General features: G+C 38.9%; 1 protein-coding gene across 1 annotated transcript in view; it reads right to left on the bottom strand.

The window, feature by feature from the left end:
* Positions 1-16,795, bottom strand: part of LOC111569792 (cadherin-12-like) — a 135,937-nt gene that overhangs the window by 85,958 nt on the left and 33,184 nt on the right. Inside the window, exon 2 of the mRNA XM_055014027.1 lies at positions 8,325-9,023. Within this exon, the coding sequence (XP_054870002.1) occupies positions 8,325-8,633 (309 nt within the window). The 5' untranslated portion in view covers positions 8,634-9,023. The remainder of the gene's footprint in view (positions 1-8,324; positions 9,024-16,795) is intronic.

Raw genomic sequence — 16,795 nt, 5'->3', positions numbered from 1 at the left:
CTCACATGGAGCAGCACAACTTTTGGTGATAGTAACACAACAAATGGAGTTAAGCATTTTGAGGACTACGGAATCATAGTGCTATAACTGTGAGCCATCCAGCTAATGGGCCACAGCACAGCGGCCAGCGGAGGAAGTTTCTTATTTGAATGACATTTATTTGTATCATTGCTCAGCTATATTGTAACTGATGATCTCAACCTATTAAGCTTTAATAGCCGAATGAATGAACACTGCTTAAACATTTATGATTAAATAATCAGAGAAGACAATAAACAGCACATATTAATTATATCTTTAAGACTGGGAGGTCAGTGTTTTGGCCATTTTCCATAAAGCAACAGCTCCATCACCTCATTATATAGTCCAGTGTTGTGTGATGAGGAATGTAAATAGTGCAGATTCAGTCACTGAGGTTAAAATCATGTTTTGAAGTCTTTAGCTTTCATGATTGGACATGTAAACATCAGGTGCTGATTTCAAAGCCCAGATTAAGCCTGTACCCCACTTTGTTTTGTTTCAGCCCCAGAGCAATGGGTTTTTAGCTGCCAATCTTCCACAGAAAATATTTCTGATCAAATAACTCCAGACTGTTGATGGAATATGATGGTCCCACTGGTGTCTTCTATTTTTGAGGTGATGGTGCTGCTGTTTTTTTTAAAGGAGAAATCAATGTCTCATTGAGATTCTACAGAAGAACTTGGATGGTATACAGTCAGATCTATCTCCACAGAGCTGTGCCAGCTCTGGAGAATGGTCTGGCTGCACCTCTTTATCATTCTGCTAGAAAAAGAGAAAAATGCTCCGGTTTGTTAGTATTTCTTTAAAACAATTACAATGATTTTCAATGTCTAGGATGCAGCTACAGTGTCTCTTCAAAATGGGGAATCATTTGCATCTAAATCTTTGACAAAAATGTTCGATTTCAGCATGAAGGTTGTTGCTCAAAAGCAGTTGTTCTGTCCCATAGCGAAAGGGACTTTAAAAGCAGTACTAGGCAGATAGCAGACGGGAGGAAAGAGAATAGCAGCTTCATACCTACAAGCTATATCTGGTGAGTCACACTAACTGTGACCTCTCTGATGCAGATCAACCCACAGAAGCTTCCAAGTCTGAAAGGGACCATGAGCCTGCAGGCAGGAGCCTCCAAACTGGATGAGAACCCACCATCAACATCCAGTTCAAGATCCAACAGAGGGTCATCTCAGGGCTGAAGGTGAATCATCTGGACATGTATGGTGAGAAGTATAAACCTTTCTAAGGAATCAAGTACATGACCAAGGCTGGAAAGTTCCAGGTCCAGACATGAAGACTACTGCTCTGTGAACGCCGGACCAAATCACCATAAGACTGAGAGGGGAGATGTGATAGGGGAAGGGGAGTTGGTACATTCCCTGTGTATGCATCTTCCTGGTTTCTAGATGTCCTTCATCCAAGTTTGTTCCTCTATAGAGATGAGAGATGTTTACAGTTGTTGTTCATTGGAACCTATTTAAGTCTCTCATCTGAGAAGTGGACTGTAACAGCAAAGTATCTCACTTTTTATATGTAATGAACTATTTGTAAAAGGTGGAAATGTAAATATAACATTTCCTGCCTTTGTGTGTGTGTGTGTGTGTGTGTGTGTGTGTGTGTGTGTGTGTGTGTGTGTGTGTGTGTGTGTGTGTGTGTGTGTGTGTGTGTGTGTGTGTGTGTGTGTGCTTCTGCATTGGTGTAAGAGCAGGAAATGTTATGATACTTTGTTGTTAAAATTCTTAAATACTTCATGTCATTTTTCTCCACATTACTTTTTGGTCTAGGTCTTTGGGAGCCACTTCTAGGTTTCAGCACCATGGACAGTTCCTAGATCAGTACTCACTGTGTTGGTTCTATGCACAGCTTTGCAGATGCATGTCTTCCTCTTATAGCTGTTCGCTGCCACTCGGATATCAACATATGTGGAATTAACAGAGACTTGGACGACTCCTGTTTGTTTTTGGTCATTTCATTCTTGCCTCTTACCGCAAAAAGACAAAAGTCATAGTGCAGTCAAACTAGGCCTACTGTATACCATCACAAGCCCTGCTTAAAACACATGGATTGTTCATCACATCAAAAGTTCCTTTACCCATTCCAGTTTGGAGGCAACTTTTTACCCGTTCTGTTTTCAATTTACGTATAATGTCATCACCAAGGGGCAACATGCTTTTAGCTTGTATTCAGAGTCTCTGATTCTGGTTATTTCCCCAAATCCTTCTGTGTAGATGGAGAGCCATGTAAACGGACACCATTGTGGAAATGTAACTCTACATTACGGCCTGTAGGACATCTTTTGTTCTTTTACAGGACCGACATGTTCTGAAATTATTTGTCATATCTTGGAGATTTAACATGTTTGTTTCATGGCTGAAAAGCACTGATTAGTGGTCTTTCTAAGTTGAATCAAGTTACATTTCTGAGCTTAATGTGTCTGAACTAAAGATTAACTCTCTGAACTCTAAGCCCGGGGTTTAAAAGGCATGCTATCTTTAAAAATCTTGAAAATGACACTGATTATCAAAACCAGAAATTGTAAAAACACACAATTAAATTAATCAAATCTAAGCTTAAAATTGTGATGAATCATTAAATCCCCTTCATAAACCATTTGTACCACCCAACTGGGAGGCCATGACTAGCTCAACTGTGGCCTTAACTGTCTGAATGATCCTACAGTGAGTAAAAATGCACTGAGAAAATGCTTGGGATTTAAAAGGTTAATCCCTTTTAGTCAGTTTGATTTAGTATCAAGAGCAAAACTATGGATAAGAGATCATTCGGGGAAATTTTGAAATGCAATACATCCCCTTGACCCATCATCAAGCCAGAGTCAGATCTAAAATATTACCAACTGACATTTTTTACTTCTACATCATCAAAACTGTGAAGAAGAAAATGAAAATCATCCTTTTAATGAAGGATCAGTCCACACATGTTACTAATCCTCCTCAGATTTGCTGTGAAAAGCGGGTAGAGTATCGTTCACAGTCACATTGGTCATTACTGAAGACTTCAACCGTAAAATCCATCTCTGATGCAGCCTGTGAGAGAATAGAAAGCCCACTGCTTCTTCTCTGTCATTAAGGAGGATTTATGTTTCACACAGGGAAGTCCAGGAGCTTGTGATTAATTCCTGAGACTGTACCTGCTGATCACACCATTGCAACACTGACTGTGTGTCTTAATTATATCTGTTCACCTCCTTGAAAGTAGTTTGTGATGTTGCCAGATCTGCACAGTGCACAGTGTTGAAGAACAATACTTTTTACACTTTAATTCCAATCGTTTTAGTTGGTTGTTGGACAAAATGCTCAATTCATGAGTGTTTTATGTGAAGAACATTTACAGAAGAAGACATTAGCACTGGAGGTTATTGATATTCAGTATTGATCTGCTGATCTGGGAGCTGGCAGAGCTGGAGAGAAAGCAGCTGCTGTGGACAGTTAGAAAACACCTGCAGGATTGGATATGGATTATGTGAAAACTAATTAGTGGCGTCTCAATTTCGACCAGTCTGAAAACTTTCCTATCTCCATTTTCAGAAGGCCTTCTCTTCTATAGTGGAAAACTCACATCTGTAGCACAACTGTAACATGACAGCGATGAAGAGCAGATAATATTTCATGGTAAAAATATCTTGCTGTCAGGACATCACTACTGTGTTTTATAGATCTAATTCTGTGATGAGGCCCCTATACAACTCACATTAACACAGGTTTGAACTGGATTTATATTTAATGTTGTTCTCTTCACTACATCTTTCCATGACTCTCCATTTGTTCATTCTGAGCCGTTCCTCTGTGAATTTGTTAATTTACTTGGGATCATTATCCTGTTAGAAGGTCCACTTCTGGTTGAACTTTCTGGACAAATTGCCTCACATTATCTTCAAGCACTCTTAGATAAGATGCAGAATTTCTAGTTTGAAAAAAATTGACTACAAGATGCTCAGTCCCTGAAGTAGAGAAACAACCCCAGACCAGAACATTTACACCACTATGCTTGGCTGGTACACTGGAGGCATGGGGTCTGCTTTCCTGTAAAGGCTTTAGAGAGGTCTTTCAATCTTGGCATGATGACACCACACATCCAAGATGTCAGAGGTTTAAATAAGAAAGGTTCCACATGTGGCTCCCTAAGAATGATCTAATTACTGGCACCTAATCTCGAAGCTTACATTCAAATTTTATGGATTTGAGAGTGTGATAAATGTTGCCTTTATTTTCAGAGGTTTTTTGAAAATGGATTAGTTACTTGTTTGTCTAAATACGTTGAAAAAATCAACAACTCATGTATTTAAACCTTGGGATCTATACTTTTTATTGGCTCTGATATTTGTTTGTGTTGATCATTTTGCTTTATGAAAGGTCTAAAGCAGCTCAGCATTTTCATTGCATGCATGCGTTGGACATGAAGTGAACAGAGCTTTTTGAATAGGAAATGATGCAAGAACAGCAAAAATGTTTTGTTCAGAGAAAACTTCTGTGGCTTCTGTAGTTTCCAAATAACATTGCTCCTTATGCTCATGTTGATTTATTGGGACAGAACCATGACAACAATATGTTTTCTTAACTAAACATTTGGTCAAACTAGGATAAATGTCCACACTCCTCTTTAATGTGCCCATTTATAAATCCAGACTAACATTATGTTTGGAAGTTACAGTCATTCTGATCTGTGCACCTCTTGAGCAGTTTCATTTGTTAACCTTGAACTGCCTGCAATGAATATTCAGCTTTTAATGATAAAATACCTGAGAATTTACTAACTAGCTGCAAACTCTTCCCTGTTTGTTTTGATTTGGGATTCTCAGTTTTAGTTGTTTTTTTTTTTTTTTTAAAGGATTTAAATATACTTAATTCATTTTTTCTCAAAGCGTATAGTTTTAATTACCCACAGCTTACTACTGTATTTTACCTCTGCAACAGGGACTGTGGATGTAAATGAGCTTTCAGCTGCAGCTGGCAGAATACATCTATAATATTTTATATTGTGTGCATTATATTTGTCGAATGAATAAAGTAAAATGAATTCCTTTACTGCAGCTGAACAGTACAAAAACAGACTCATGTATGACTGAAATGATTTGCTGCATACAATGAGAAGTAATGATACAAGACACCTTTTTCATATATTTCAGGGTTAAAGGAACAAATCTGCATCACATGGCATGTTGTCTGGTTCTATTTTCAACAACTAAGTGCATAAAATCCTAATCTATTTTGCTAACAGATAGAAAAGAATTGATTTTTAGCTGATCTGTTGTATGTAAATGTGTTTATCTCTTTATTGTGAAAGTAATTTGCTAGAATTAACCCAAATTGATTAAATAATTTGTCCATAACGTACATGTTTTTATCCAAAACTGAAACATTTCTGTGTTTGTGCTTTTTTAAAGGCGTCACTGGAATGTCCTTCATGTTGGTGATTCACCTTGTAAAGGCTTGATCCACGTCAGGATCCAACTAACCAAATAAACTTCTACTGTGGCAGGTTTGAGCTGAATTTTAAGCCACATTTGAAGGACTGGTAATGGTTTGTATTGAATTATCAACAATCACATCACATCATTCTAACTCTGTTATCCACATATGAAGAACGTGGCCCAGGTTTCTACAGACCACACAATCAGCTTATGCCTCTCTTTGTTTTCTGTCCCACATCTGATGCCGACATGCGTTTTCCACGTCAAATCCAGGTTATTTGATTTCTTTGCCTCTGACCCTCACTCTCTCTCTCTCTTTCTGCCTGCCAGCTGGACGCCTCCAGCAGAGAAAAAGCTGTTTCCAGTCTACTGGCTGGTGGGGAAGCTGCTGGCAAGCGGTCGGCCAAACCGATCACATCCGCAGCCAAATCCTGAACTCCTCTTAATACTCTCAGCAATGTCATTTGGAGTTAGCATGTGAAAGTGCGTCTCACAACTGAGCCCTCTGTGGGGAGATGATTGGAAAACAGAGAGCTGAGAAAAATGTCTCAGAATTCTTACAAATATCACCTTCATGCCCAACACTGTGCAGATGTTTGCAGCTCATTTTATCTAGTTTAGTCACCCAAAAGCAGATCTTTGATGCTTTATCAGTTTCCAGACCAGGGTTACAAATTTCTGCACAACTGTCCCATCAGTATTTCATCACTGGAACAGGAAGCCAGAACTTTTAGATTTATGCCACCCCTCTTGTCCCAGCACTCTGTTTACCAGCTCCTACCTAAGCATGCATAACGCTGCTGTCAAATGGACAACTATACGATATTATGCAGAGTAATAAGGAGCCCGCCTGCAGTCTCCTTAGCTTCTGCTTGAACCACAGTGGCGCTCGCTGCCCTGTTTTTGTTACAACCAAATGGAGCTAGACATTGGAATATTTGCAAGGAAATGGAAGATATGCTGGTAATAATATCATCTTAAACCATCCAGCTACAGAGCAGTTAAAGGCAGAGTCTTTGCACCTTTCCAGAACACATCAGTGTAATTATTGAGGTTTTCCTTCGTGGCCTCACAAAGAATATCGAAGGGAAGGGCCATGCTCGCTCCATACCCATTTATAGTGAAATGTTAAAGTAATTGTGGATGTTCCATGTTGTCTGGAGCTGGCCCTTAGTGCGAATCCCTGCTGGTCATTATTTTATCAGCTGCACTTCCTCCCCTTTGGATGTTGTCTTCAATTACCGAGCATTGCAGCCATCGATCCAGCAGGCAGGAGTCTGCAGAGAGCAGACTCAAGACAACAAAGAGGAGCGAGAGGCTGCACAACTCTTCCTCTTAGTTTGACCCAAACATCCCTCAAAAACTCATTGCTGAGCACAGAAAGAAGGTTAAAAAGGTTTGAAAGCAGAGCTGCAAGGGAAAACTGCTGCCATCGCTGCCCGGTTTTTCTGACTAAAAAATAAGAGCAGTAACAAGACCCAGAACGTCTGATACACCCATGATGAAATGTGGATTTAAGAAAAGTTCATTGACAAATACATTAGTCTATATGAGCACAAGTTGAATCCATAAATGAAAGAATCAATTTTTAGAGGGGTAAACTCTGTGAGAAAGTAGGGATACGTATCGCTTGGCTTCTGCCTCCTGTGTTTATTTTGACTGTAATGAGGTTAGTAGACAAAACACTAGTTTACATGTTCCTCATCCACGGGAAGCTTATTATCTGGTATTTGGTATTATGAGTTTTTTTTAGCTATAAATAGTTTATCCAATAAAAATGCATTGAATTTTATAAAATCATTTTTTCCTACACTGAGCTAGAAATAAACACTTCAGCATCACATAAATGCACCGCACCTGACAGTTTTACTGCTATCTATAGTCTGAACAGTTTTACAGAAGATGTTATTCACTTTTCATACACAGCGTGATTTATGGAACAATTTAATCCTAAAAACATGGGTAAAAAAATGACATTTTTTGTCTCCTGACAATATCCTAAAGATTTTCATACAACAAACGTTTTGAACCACAAAACTGCTTTGGGTGTTTATGCAAATGTGTGCATATTTAATTAGATCTGTCCGCATTTGCATATGTAAACATAATTTTTCAGAAAGCTTGTAGTACAAAACATAATTGTCTTTGCATCAAAGTGTATTTTAAACCATTGATGCACAGTGCCACTAGTGGATTGATGTGGACCTCCATCAAAGTCATTTTTAAAAAAATCCAACTGGACCTGTCTTATTTGGGACTACTAAAAAGTTCTGTTTCTTAAAATGTCATGCATCAGAAATCAGTTTATAGTCACATTTTATTATGACCCAACTTCTAGCAGTCTTGTGACAGCATCAGCTGTTTCAGCAAAGGCCTTCAAACAGTTTTATGCTGATGTTCAAATAAGAGCATCCTCCAGTGGTTGTAGTAATTGAAATTTAACCAACTGAAACATTGAACTTCTACACAGACGACTGCTTTTTATTTGCGTTTTCAAACTGTCAGTCGCTGTTGTTTCATTTTGTCGTGGCTGTTCTATTTATATATTATATTTATATCTCTGTCTTTACTATTGTAACTGTGATGACGAAGGTCCTCTAACTTTGCTAGAGTGCTAGTTTTAACTTCAACCAAGTGATTTTTAGCAGTTTATATGTAGCATATCTCATCTCCAACCTCAAGTATAGTACTGCTCCTTCAAGACGGGAGAAAAAACAACTGACCCATTTGATTACATTGAAAAATTCATTGTCATTGCTTAATTTTAGGTACCCAAAATGGGCAGGTTTCATGATTTACCATTAATAGAAAGAAAAACTAAAAGCTGGGTGAAAGACATTTCATACTAAAAGATTAGATGATTAGGCGGCTATTTACTTACCTTTCCAACATACTGTGGTTCAGATCCCATGTACTCCTCCAGCACAAAGAACTGGTTCCACACCCAGCCTCTTTTAATACGCTGGACCCTCGACTTGCCGTGTCTCCTCAGCCTCGTCCGGCCATCGAAGGATTTCAGTTCTCCAAAAGACGCCTTCACATTCTGACTTCCTGTCACTCCCCGGGGTGACGTCACTGTACCCCTGTTAGTCCTGCTCTGGAGCAAAGTCTGCTGGGGCATTTGGGAGCTGTAGTCCAACAGTAAACAGGAGCCCACCAGGAATATAGTGACATATTCCCTTGTGATCATCAGGATGTGTAGCGTTTAGAAAAAAGAAAAAGAAAAAAGGTAGTTAAAAGCCCAAAGTTTTTGCTTATTCCTTGAGCGAGATCAGACATACATCCAGCACTGGATTTGCCTTGCAGGTAAGCATTGGAGAAAATGTTTTAATTCCAATGTGTTCCAAGATAACGACAAGGAAAGCTTTTAATATCCTTCGTTTTCTGAAGTGGGAAAGTCACTGTAGAACATTATGTTAGTGGAGGGAGTCACTGAACGCAGAGGGTCCCTTAAAAGTTTTGCATTTGAAGTAAAACGTCTTTCATCTGGTTCTATGATGTCAAGTTTGACTGCTAAGGAATCCGGATGATCTACTCGTCCCGTCTTCAGTTCCTTTCTGTCAGCCCTCAGCACAAACACCTGGAGGAAAAAGCAAAGGAAAAAATGTTGAAAGCACACTGTTGACCTGAGAAAAAGCAGTTTGGTATCAAATGAAAAAGAAATACAATGAGAAATCGTCCATTCAGTAAGTGGAGTTTGTTCAGCTGCTGCCTGTTCTTGTTTGTCACTATTGTTATGCCAGACAAACACATGGAGCCCTTGAATCTCAGCCCAGTTGTAATTATATTCAGGAGATGGAATTGAACAGCTAAAACCTTGTATGATTCTCACATGTTCCAGGTATTTGCTGGATGGTTTACCCAAACAGTGTTGTCGATACTCCAGACAAATCCCAGTGAAATCACATTATGTGGACAGTGTCACACTTGTTCTCACAGGAACTGAACTTACAGTAGGTCTAAGTGAACTTTAATACATTGGGTGTCCTATAGTTTACTGTGACATGTGGGTCAGCTTCAAAATGTTGCAGAAACGGACTCCAAATGACGTTTTTAAGCCATATCCGCTCACATCTCACTAATGTCTACTCTCTTGCAATTAGTTCTCACTGCTAATCACTCTCATTTTATTTTGCGGCTCAGTGGCTCACTCACTGACAACAGCATGCAATCTGTGCTTGAAGGGAGCAGCTGTCTTTCAGGGATCAACCACCCAACTTCATAGCCAAAGTAAAACTGCTTCATGCTCCAAAAAAAAAAAAAAAAAAAAAACCCCAGTGGAATCATATCAAGTAGATGACATCACTCCAGTCCCCACGTCTATGCACTGCTTCCAGCGTTTGCGTCAATGAACTGACAAACATTCAACGGCTAGTTTGCAAATCACTGAATATTTTAGGGTCAAAATTTGTGCTGTGTTGTTAACGATTTAGACCTGGCAGGATGCGCTCCACATATCTGGAACAAACCATCAGCAAACTAGAGGTCTGCACTAACTCTCAGTTCTTTTAATCCCTTAAGCTTTGGGGCATTTTTTTTTAAACTTAAAAAAAACATCCTTTAAAACTCAGTCAGTAGCAGCTCCACACCAGTAAGGTAAACATGTTTGGACTCTATGGACCAGAGGAAACTGGGAGAAGTGCCCATCACCAGACCAGAACGAGTTTTAAACAACTCCAAGAAAGGTGGAATTTTTTCTTCAACCTAATCAAACTGCAAATAAGACACTAGACACAGATTTTATTGAGCCTGTTCTAAAAATTCTTGCACTTCTACCAAATTTGAAGCAAAAATAAAGCACAACAAATTTAACACCCATTCTAGCCATGGCAAGGCAGCTTCTGGATTGATGATCCACTCTCTGTAGGTCTCTAAACATGGTACGAGATATGGTGTTGCCCCAGTTTAGGAAATCTCAAGGTGGAAAGAGCTTGAGACTAGAAGACCCAAAAAATCTGATTCTGTGACTTCACAAAGACGGAAAAGGAAACAAGTAAACTGGTCACTGTGAGGTTTTAATGATATTTGCCCCTTACTTGAGTGATAATGCAGCAGCAACTGAGACATACAACCAACAGAACTGAAGACAGCATCCAAACGTTGATGCAGAGCTCCGTCTTTTCCTTCATTTTCACTTTTAAAACAGATACTCAGGTACTTGCATTGAGTTGCAAAGGTTCCCCACAACCAGAACAAGTAAAGACAAACACACTGACATCCACCCAGTATAAAAGTGCACCATCCTCTACCATCACCACACAGGAAGGGGTGGAGTCTACTACAAAGACTATGGTTACTATATACATTATGTACAAAGATACAAAATTATCTTTACACGCCTGTCTGAAAGCCTATATGAATACTAATTTAGTAGTGTCCTACTTAAAAGATATGATTAATAAACCAAACAGAACAATTACTTCCCAACCCTCCCCTTCTGCTCAGTCCACTTGGTTTGCTCCAATGAGGCTGATTGAAACCACCAGTCAAGCCTTGTTAACACTATCAGGGATGTGTCTCCCTGACAGGCTCATCCTTCAGACAGCTGTGGTTGTCCACTAACCCCAGTGTTAGCAGGTCAACCCTCCAAAGTTACTCCCACCAGCTCTGTTGCCATTTGGTGTGTGAATGAGCAACACATTGTAAAGTGCTACCATTAAAGTAAAAAAAAAAAAAAAAAGCCATATATAAGTGCAGACCATTTACCAAATAACCTCAGAAAGAGAGCGATGAGAAACATTGTCAATAAAACAACTAATGAAAAGTAATTCAACTAAATAGGATCCATTGTCAGTAGATCAAAACAAACATTAAACACCCCACTGAATTTAATTAACTCAAGTCATTAGTATTTCAGTGGATTTGGGAGTGTTTGTGAATATGTACACTTGTTTAGTGAGGGGATGTCTGCAGCTCCCTGACATCTAAAAATAGTCAAACCACAATTATTAAGGGGGTATTGAAGGAGCCACAGTAAAAGCAGTGCAACAGTGGCTCCTCCTAAAATAACACTGCAAATTGCTATTTGGATAATCTATCTTTGAAAAACAGAAGGAGAACATTTGTTTGGTCAGATGAGACCAAAAGAAAATAATTTGGTTAGCATGTTTGGTGTGAATCTGGACTGGACCACCACAGTTAACCCTCGTGTCGTCCTGCAGGTCAAAACTGACCCGTTTTAAAGTTTGAGAATGTGGGAAAAAAAAATATTTTCACAGTGAAACTTCTGATGTCCACATTTTCAACATTTTGGGGAAATCTTTGAACATTTTTTGGTGGAAAAAAAGAAATGTTAAAAATGTTTCTTAAGAACATTCACAAATAAATCAACCATTTTTTTGTGAATGTTGTTAAAGAAAATATTACAAGTTTTACTGATATATATGGAATCACTTTAGATATTTTTAGGATTTTTTTGGAAGATTTTTACTCATTTTTTGAAAATATGTACAAGAATTTTCTTGCCAAATTTAGGGGATTCTTTTTAAAAATAAAACTTTCAAGGGAAACTTTTAATCAATTATTGGAATTTTCTTCCTGAAGGTTTTGCAAATTTTCAGAAATTTGAGGAATTTTTTTGCAGAATTTTTGGATTTTTTTCAGACAAGGAAACAATATTTTTTGGTTCCCATAAATGAGGACAACAGGAGGGTTAAAGCATTGCCCTGACAGTGAATACGAAGGTTGAACTGTGATGATTTGAGTGCAAACAGTGTTGGGGAGGTGGCAGACAGTATGAAGAGTGTCTGTGGATGTACTTTCAGTCTGCAGAAGCTTTGTAGAAGAGAAATATTGCAGCATGACAGCCATCCAAAGCCAAAATCATACCAGAGTTTCTAAAGAAAGCAAAACAAGTCTCAGTAATGAAAGATGTTGATGCTGACTTTTGTTACACTGAGTCATATTCTGTACAATGCCTTTTCACACTCCCTCATGTTCTTTTCGTATCTTGACTTAATAACTTATGTAAAGCTTTTGTATTGCCTTGTTCTAGAAAAGAGCAACACAAGAGCTGCAGCCTCAGTCTGGGGATAAAATGATGATCATTCTTTATGTGCCCTCTTTATGCATCTGCTCCATGAAACACTTAAACAGAACACTTAACGCTACACCTACCCTTTGATTTATTCTAATGCATGCACGCCGTCTGGGAGCTGATGTGAAGTGTTTACGCAGTGTGAATGGCTGCCATCGCTTCCACCAACACATCAGGCCAAGGACCAACATTCTTAAATCTGATCACAGGGATCTAATTAGAAAAAGGCTTTAGTGTGCAAGGTTGGCAGCGCTGTTGGATTAGTGCGACAGTTGTTGCATGGTGGCACGTGCAGCAGTTGATGAAGAAGCTCTTTACTTACAGAGGGCACAGAATGCATCAGTCTTTGTGGAAGTTTTAACAGATAAAGTTTGCTTTGAAAATTGTATTGCATTGTACCAGAGGATATGCAAATTTGACACTCAAAATCAAGAAAATGCATTAACCTGTATATCCACTCCAATAAATTAAAACTGTTAGAATTCAAGACCAATTATTTTTAGCTTTCCTTTTCTTTATATTTTGGAAAATTTCATGATTAATTCTTTCCAGCATTGTCCTGCTTCTTTCCAGTTGTATGAAATTTGGTAGAGCTGCAGCTGAACGTTTAAAAATAGGTTCAAAAACATCTTCACTGTTGGGACTATGCATTCACTGCCATAGTCCAGAGTCATGACTGTGAATAGAAATTAAAGTATTGCTTAGGTAAAAGTAAAAATATACATTTCTGCTGGACTTTTTTAGCTCTCACTTCAACCTGGAATGAGGACACAGATTTTTATTTCAAAATTCTTCCCAGTTTCCTCCTCTTCCTAGGTGTCCAAGTTTATGCATTTCAACCTCATATAGAAGTGAAAAAAGCCAAATTTGGTATTAGGAGTTCTTGTTCTCTTTCTGGTCCTTGTTTCTCGTTGAAAAAAAAACTATCCGTACCGAGTGTGGTATCACAGCTGCTCTAGTTATGTTGTTTTCTTTCCTCACATTACTGAGAAAAACTGGTTCTCACTCACTCATCAAAAAATAGGGTCATACTGACACACCATCACTCACTTTATGAGGCCAGAGTGATTCCTCTGACTCATCCACACACTCTTTTTAATGAATCTATACCTCTGTTTCTCCTAGACACTGTGTAGAAAGTGGATTAGATGTGTAATCCAAAACACTGGCTCACAGCGGAGCCTTGGCCACTTAACCTAGGTGAGCTTTTGGCAGGTCTGGAGATCTGTTTACATGATCAAGGTGCGCCGCTTTGCTTGTTGACGATTGATTTTGGTCCCAATGTCAATTACAAGTGCAGAGTTATTACTGTGGCATCGATTTAGTGGGACTTACTTCTTGCTTGCACACAGAAATCAGTCCCCAAAGACTTAGTGTTACACAAATTTGTCCAATTGTCCACACAATATACAGGTAATATGTATATAGAATGAAAAACAAGTGGTTTAAAGAGGGTAAGTATTTATTCTGACCTCCTTTTGCACGTCTTATATCTTGAACTCTCTTGAGAAGAAAGTTTTGAGGTTTTCTTCAGTAAATCTTGTGGTATATTATAGAAAGCTTTCATCATCTCTTCCCAGAGTTCTTCTTCAGACTTTGGCTGTCTTTTATATTTTTTCTCTGTCCAAATGATCCCACACAACTTCTATAATATTCAGGTGTGAGCTCGTCTGTGTTTTTAACTGTGTTTTTCAAAAAAAATAGTGCAATGAAAGATTTATTTTTCCATCAATTTGGCCAATCTCCACCATGCCATTGGCAGAAAGGCAGCCCCGAACTGCAACAAACCCTCCACCTTGTTGCAACCACTCCTTTCTTGTACTTCTCTCCAGCTCTTCTTCTCACATATTGTTGACAACTGAACCTGAACATTTGATTCAGACTTTGATTTATCACCCCACAGTTCTCTTTCCCATTGATCTCCACTCCAACATTTGTGAGATTTTGCTGTTTTCAGTGTTTTGTTACTGTTCCCCTTCTGAAAAAGTGGTTTCTTGGTTCCCACTTGTACTTCAAAGCCACTGATCAAACTTCTCCAGACTGTAGAGGATCAACCTGGTATCAGATGAAGCTGCCAGATGCTGAATGAGTTCTTTACTAAGTTTCTATCAAAGAGGAAACTTCTCCTCAGAGACTAACTGTTTGTTTGGCCTTCTGCTCTTTATTTTGCTCTTGACCTCTCCAGATTCCTCTTTTTTGAATATATAACATTTGGAATGCCACATCCTGAGTATTCAGTTTTCCGATTTGCCTTTTAGAGTGGCCATGCTGATGCAAAATCCTGATTTTATGCCTACAATTTTGTGATCTTTGGCACTTTAAATGGAAGAATGTTGATGATCTTATGTGTTAGAACGCTTTCAATGAGGGGAACTCTGACATTATTTGTATGTAATGCTTAATAAGAAAAACATGGATTAAGACTTTCCAACTATAACAGTGCAAACATGTAGTCAAATGATCCAAAAGTTTTGACAAGTCTTAAATAAAACCTGGCATGATACACCAGAAGGTGTGTACCGTAAACCTCATTCTTTCTGCTTGAAAGAGTTCAAAACCTGTTAAGTGCAAAAGGAGGTCAAAGAAAATACATCTGATTTTCATATTTTTTAATGCTGCATATGTGTTTTCTGCATATTTCTGGTTGCATCTTGATACAGAGACTGAGAAACGTATATTTATGGTCATTATAGTCTTGCTAAACCACAAACCTAATGGTGGCCGATTGGTATTGCAGACATTTCAACATTTTTCACATTATCAGTATAGCTATTTTGTTATGTTTTTGTTCTTTTTTAAAATAAATTAATTTCAAAATGTGTTGTTACCCTGTTATCTTGTCCAACACTATCTGATTGGTTCCTCAACATGAGTAACAGCCAATCAACACTGAAGGATAAAAGTTGAGAAATGTCTTTTAATTCAACAGATGAAGCATATATAAACACAGGCATTTCAACAGATTTTGTGTGGGAGTTTTTGGTATAAATTTATCACCGATATTTTTATTTTTTACCTGAAATGTACATCATTTTCAAATATCACTTTTCAGGGTCCCTGATTACAAGTAATCTGTATAAACCTGAAAAAACATCCATCCATCATCTACACACCGCTTAATCCTCACTAGGGTCATGGGGGGGCTGGAGTCTATCCCAGCTGACTCAGGTGAAGGCAGGGGACACCCTAGACAGGTCACCAGTCTGTCACAGGGCTACATACAGAGACAAACAATCACTCTCACATTCACACCTACGGGCAATTTAGAATGATCAATTAACCTCAGCATATTTTTGGACTGTGGGAGGAAGCCGGAGTACCCGGAGAAAACCCACGCATGCACAGGGAGAACATGCAAACTCCATGCAGAAAGATCCCGGGAAAGCCGGGACGCGAACCAGGGATCTTCTAGCTGCAAGGCGAAAGTGCTAACCACTACGCCACTGTGCAGCCCCTGAAAAAACATGTATCAGTAAAAACCTAACCCTGACCTCTGCATTCTGTTTTATGGATCTCTGCTGTGGAACGAGTTTGCTGAGTTGTCAGTTTGGTTATGAAGTAAAAAACTGTCCCTCCCAACTCACCAACATACACATGAGCAGGGGCAGCAAGATCTAACGATTAAATCCAGCTCTGCTTGCATTTAGACTAACTGCTGCTGCAGGCTGTAACTATACTCCATTCTATTTGCAGTTTGAGAAAGAGATTTACTTCTCTCCAGTGCAGTGGAAGTGAAACAGCACAAATAAGATAAGGTACCTCTCTTTCTATTCACTCTAACCTGATTGTGCACTTTCTGATGATGCACAAGCAAAATGAACTTAGAGATAAATACAGAGACTCTGGTGCCACAGAGAATAGTGTTTTTTTCCCAAATATCCTCATTTTTCTTCAGGTCACAGGGACATCGCTGTGGTCCACTGATCCTTACACATCACATGACCATGTTGTCATGGATCAGTGCTCCCTGAAACAAGAGATCATGAAAAATGCCTCTCCGGGGAGGCTTCAGTGTGTCCAAGTGTGTGTTTGTGTGAATGTATCCTCCAGAGAGCCTTTAGTCCAGTCATGCACACAACCTCACACAGTATTAGAATAATTTTTAAGGGAAATGAAAGTGGAGTGGCACTTCAGAGTGGATGTCCAAGCTGCAGATCTCTATGACCTGGATCTTTCAAACGTGTCGTACTACTGGCTTCAGCACAAGTACAATTAATGTTGTTACAGTCAATATGTTTAGTTCAGTATGTCTTTCTTATGAATGCTGTTAGAAGTCTTTCTACCTGTATGTGGTCAGTTACAGCACCTGGTTTTGA

This window comes from Amphiprion ocellaris, chromosome 10 (genome assembly GCF_022539595.1).
Source record: "Amphiprion ocellaris isolate individual 3 ecotype Okinawa chromosome 10, ASM2253959v1, whole genome shotgun sequence".
Lineage (NCBI taxonomy): Eukaryota > Metazoa > Chordata > Actinopteri > Pomacentridae > Amphiprion > Amphiprion ocellaris.
This window is presented reverse-complemented; position numbering and strand designations above follow the sequence as displayed.